Source organism: Pseudomyrmex gracilis, unplaced genomic scaffold (assembly GCF_002006095.1).
Source record: "Pseudomyrmex gracilis isolate BER0280 unplaced genomic scaffold, ASM200609v1 scaffold_550, whole genome shotgun sequence".
Taxonomy (NCBI): domain Eukaryota; kingdom Metazoa; phylum Arthropoda; class Insecta; order Hymenoptera; family Formicidae; genus Pseudomyrmex; species Pseudomyrmex gracilis.
This window is the reverse complement of record NW_018021134.1, coordinates 61,312-66,355: the sequence shown is the minus strand read 5'-3', so window position 1 is coordinate 66,355 and position 5,044 is coordinate 61,312. Positions and strand designations below refer to the sequence as shown.

Here is a 5,044-nt window from a genome sequence, read left to right as displayed (position 1 = left end):
ATCGTACTGTGGTCAATAGAGTGTCACCCTACGTAGTCTATGTTGTTCTCTTTCTTACCACTCAAAATAGCTTTCATATATTGGTGCGCCAACGGTCCAATGTGACTATGAAACGTTTCAAGACCCTCCAACGTTTGCATTTGACGTTGAATAGTCGACTCAAACGATTCGTTGGCAGTAGCATTTGTGGCGACGATAGTATCAACCAATAAAGTATCCCATGTCAATTGTCGTTTGTATCGTTCTTTCGTTGGAATAGAAGTCACCATTGCAGTGTTATATCGTGCTCGCTTTGAATTGTGCAGAGTAGTAGACAATGTTTCGTTCGATGACGTCTGCATTCGTTTCCGCCTTATTCGGGTCTCGTCTTTGAGAAACGATGTATTTGACAAATTAGTTTCAGTATTTTCAGCAATCTGTTTTAAGGGTTCACTAATAGGTTTGAACTGTCTCTCTAATGCAATTTTCTCTTCTAATTTACCGGTTTTCAGAGCGCGATATTTTTGACGAATGGATTGACTCGTTTTTGCAACTCTCCTTCGCTACTTTTTCGCGATTTATAATTTTACTGCTTTCGTCAGCCATATTGCTCGCATCGGTAAGAGATAATACTTGGTTGATGTTTCAACACCAATTAACCATTCGACGGTATTGCGAATTCGTTAAATCCTTTTCTATAGCAATCTCTGTCGAAAGGACTGTCCTTGTCGATCACTAAAAATCCGTACTTGTGCTGCCAACATTTGCGACATAACGTACAAAACTCCTCATATGACATATCTGTGTTTACGTGATCGTTGTACACACGTTTGAGATTAGTACCATCTTGCTTAAAAAGAATTATAAGATTCGCATTGTCACGTATAAGATGCTTTGGTATCCTCGCGTACGTCTGACAGAGATAGAAACAGTCGACACTCGAGTGACGACCCATTGCAAAATATTTTCGTATTGTATCTTGCTTGTCACATGCCACGTCATCAAAGATAAAAATGGAATTCGGAAGTGCTTCATTCGGCGGAATCACATCGGTATTATTAGAAAAGGTAAAGTAACAGATTTCATCTACTGATGAAAGTGCACTCTCTAAATATTGATATTTTGGTTGTTGCAACGACTTTGAATACACGTACACGTTCTCAAAGCGTACACCGTGTGGACTTTCAAGCAAGCTTAACACTACGTTTGTCGTGCCACAATTCAAAGGACCGCACACAATACCGCGTATAGTAATCGGTAGCATTATTCCATGTCTGCATATTTTTTTGTCGGACATTTGTTGAGTTTTGCTGTCGAAATTAGTTACTTTGATTACCTTAGGTTGCCGCACAAACCGCATGGTTTCTTTGCAACTGTCTTGCGATAACAAGTAGCACCTGTTCATAGTGACGCGTTTCTACTCAGTCGTCAGAAGATCACTAATGTCAAACGTATGTTGCAATCTATGTCAGGTCGTGGATTGTTAAATCGCGTCATAAACGCTCTTCCCGTTGAATTACATATTCCTGGTTACCAATTTTGTGGCCCGGGAACGCGTTTAGAGAAACGATTAGTTAGAGGGGAATTAATCCATTAGACGTGGCTTGCCGTGAACACGATATAGCTTATTCGCGAAGCAACGAACTCGCTGCTCGACACGTGGCTGATAAGATATTCTCTACAAAGGCGCGCAATCGCATTACAGCGGCAGACTCGAGTCTCGGTAAGAAAGCCGCTGCGACCGCCGTGTGGGCGGCTATGAAAACAAAGAAAGAACTCGGCATGGAGTTGAAAAAAAAGCAAGTCAGCAAAAAAAAGCGAATACTTCCGATTGCTAAACGCGGTGGTGTGTTACCGNTCCTACCACTGCTGGGTGCTCTCGGTGCACTCGTTGGTGGAGCGGCGGAAGTTGCAAAAACGGTAAATGATACAAGAGCTGCGCAGCAACAGATAGAAGAAATGCAGCGTCATAATCGCGCGATGGAAGGTCAGGGAATTTATCTGACTCCATACGGTCAGAGACTTTTAAAGAAGAAGAAAAAAAACGCTGGAAAGACATTAAAATTACCTACAGGTGTAACAACAAATATGCAGTTGGAACAGCTAACTAAGCGCATGCGCATACCTTTCTTTAAAGGTGTTTTTAATGCGTTATACCTTACCGAACGTAGTACGTCCTAACGAGAGTGGTATCATCAATTTATATGATACAAATAAACCAGGTACCCACTGGGTGGCGTATGCGAAAAGAGAAAAACATGTCATATATTTCGACAGTATCGGCAATCTTCGACCACCAAAAGAGGTGGTGCGTTATCTAGAACATGCTGTGGACAAAATAGAATATAACCGTACGTCTTATCAACGTTACAATCAAAGCAATTGTGGCCAACTATGTTTGCGGTTTTTTCAAGCGGTTGATGAGCAATATTCATTTAAAAAGTACGCTATCTGACTTTATTACACATTTGACAACATGTCACTGACGTTTACACTTACCGGCGAAAGTAACATCCTTGCAGTCAGCTACTGTCCCGCCATTNATTTAAGTGACGGTGATTACGAGCTTGGACTAACTGATTTTGAACCGTATCGTACAATACCGAATGTGAATTCGTCGAACAATAAGTTTTATTACGATACAGATGACAAGCAGATTATAATTCCTGAAGGATTGTACGAATTGCGGAATATTAACAATTATCTGCAACATGCAATAATGCAACGTAATGTAAGAAGTAAAGATAAGAATGAGAATATCTCTCCACTAATATCACGCGCAAACACTAATACAATGAAAAGTGAAATAAACTGCGCTTATCAAATAAATTTTTTTAGAGCCGCTACAATGGTACGTATCAGACGTGCCGATTAATATTATCAACATTATTCGCATAGAGTGCAACGTGACTGCTAGAGCTACCGCAACAACCGGTGTGTGCATACGATACATGAGTTCTCACCGAACGTACCACCAGGATATAAGATCTCGGAAACACCAGCACAGATCATTTACCTTCCGATCATTGTACAGAGTATTACGGATATGACGATACGCATTGTGGATCAGAACGGACACTTGCTTGATTTTCGAGAAGAAATAACCGTCAGATTACACGTGCGACGACGACAGCTGTAATACGCGGCATGCTCGTACTGAACGAGGCGGATCAAGTNACGCGAGATACGAGGTTTTCATTACAAACACCTGTTACTATTACTACTACTACGATGACGACGACGACATACAGTAATCGGAAGAAGCTAAGTTCGGCAAACGTTGAAGTTTCACAATTGTTGGGATTTATTGTACGAGAATTTTGAAAATATGTGCGACATTTTAAACGTTGAAAGTGAGCCGATCTTTGACGATCGTATCGTTAGGATTGAAACTCACACGTATAATCCGTACGTGAACACAACATTTGAACACAGTGATGAGATACGCATACCTATACAACAGCAGGACTTGTACACTTTACCGTGTCAAAGTTTTTTTTACGTCAAAGGAAAAATGACGTTAACGACGAAAGACGAAAAAAAAGTATTTCTGGGTAATAATTGTGTGGCTTTTATGTTCGATGAGATTCGCTATGAACTCAATGGTATGGAGATTGATCGTAATAGAAACGTTGGAATAACCAGCACAATCAAAAACTATGTATTGCTAACACATGATAAAAGCATGGCCATGAAGAATGCTGGATGGGATATTACACAACATACGGACGTATATAGTTACTTTAGTTTCTGCGTACCTCTCAGTATGGTATTAGGATTTTGCGAGGACTACAAGCGTACGATTATCAATGCACGTCATAAACTAATTTTAATACGATCGCGCAACGACAAAAACTGCATAACAGCAGTTTCTGAGATATATGGTGAAGCATTAGATGGAAAAATTGAATTATTTAAAATACAATGGCGAATGCCACATGTAGTATTGAACGATGTCACGAAGCTCTCGCTNCTACGAACTCTGGAAAGCGGACGGTATTTGACCATGAGTTTCCGCTCGTGGGATCTCTATGAGTTTTCATTATTACATACATTAAAGCACGACTAAACACTCGTGGGCTGTAAAAACGGCGACACAACTTGAGAAATTGAGATACGTCATATTTGCGCTACAGACTGCTCGAAGAAACGATATGTCAGCAGATGTCACGCGATTCGATCACTGTCAGTTGACCAACGTAAAACTTTATCTCAATTCTGAATTCTATTCTTATGACGACTTGCATTTAGATTTCGATAGAAAAAAAATATGCCGTACCATATGTACACACATTTCTGTAAAGCGTATTACGGATGTGGTGTTGTCGTACCGTTTCCCACGATTTCCAACTTTCTGCAATTTGGTCCTTTAGTGATCATTGATTGTTCGCGTCAAAACGAGGCGGTCANAAGTGCAACCGTCGATGTGCGAATTGAATTCGATTGCAAAGAAAATATACCAGCAAATACTACAGCCAATTGTCTCATTTTGCACGATCGTGTTATTGAATACAATCCGTTAAACAACGTAGTGCGCAAAATTACATAAACTGCAACATCAGCGCTTCTCCCCTTTATAATCAGAAAATCGTTTAAGAGCGAAAGTACTTTATGATAGATAGCATTTGTCTTTTGTTGGTCACACGATTACGTCATCATGGTTGTGCCGACGTTTGTGGACCTGTAAGGATTTGTAGTCGAAAAAAGATTTATTGTCAAGAAAGTAGCGGTATTGCGAGAAGGCACTGTTCTCTCACATTACATTTTTGGAAGTCCCGTCCCGTGGAGTCTACTCGCAAGATCAGACAGATCAGCAGCTTCTTGGCTGATTATGCATCGACATGGTCTGCGTTGAAAGGATGGAAGTGTTGCATACCGCAGAGCAAAGAATTTGATTACAACAGCTACTATATTTGCGGCACCGCAGAAAATGATGACGACGCGTCTTTACTCGTCTAAGTTAAAGGTCCTGAAAAATGGGGCGGGTTCCGTTTGACCACAGTACGATTCGACACCGCTCGATTCGACACAGATTTATTCGACACCAAATTATTCGACACCGTAC

At 40.7% G+C, this 5,044-nt stretch overlaps 1 protein-coding gene across 1 annotated transcript in view; it reads right to left on the bottom strand.

Moving 5' to 3' along the window:
• Positions 1-4,626: 4,626 nt before the first annotated feature.
• Positions 4,627-5,044, bottom strand: part of LOC109861046 (E3 ubiquitin-protein ligase XIAP-like) — an 8,427-nt gene continuing 8,009 nt past the window's right edge. The window contains exon 5 of the mRNA XM_020440530.1: positions 4,627-4,660. Within this exon, the coding sequence (XP_020296119.1) occupies positions 4,627-4,660 (34 nt within the window). The remainder of the gene's footprint in view (positions 4,661-5,044) is intronic.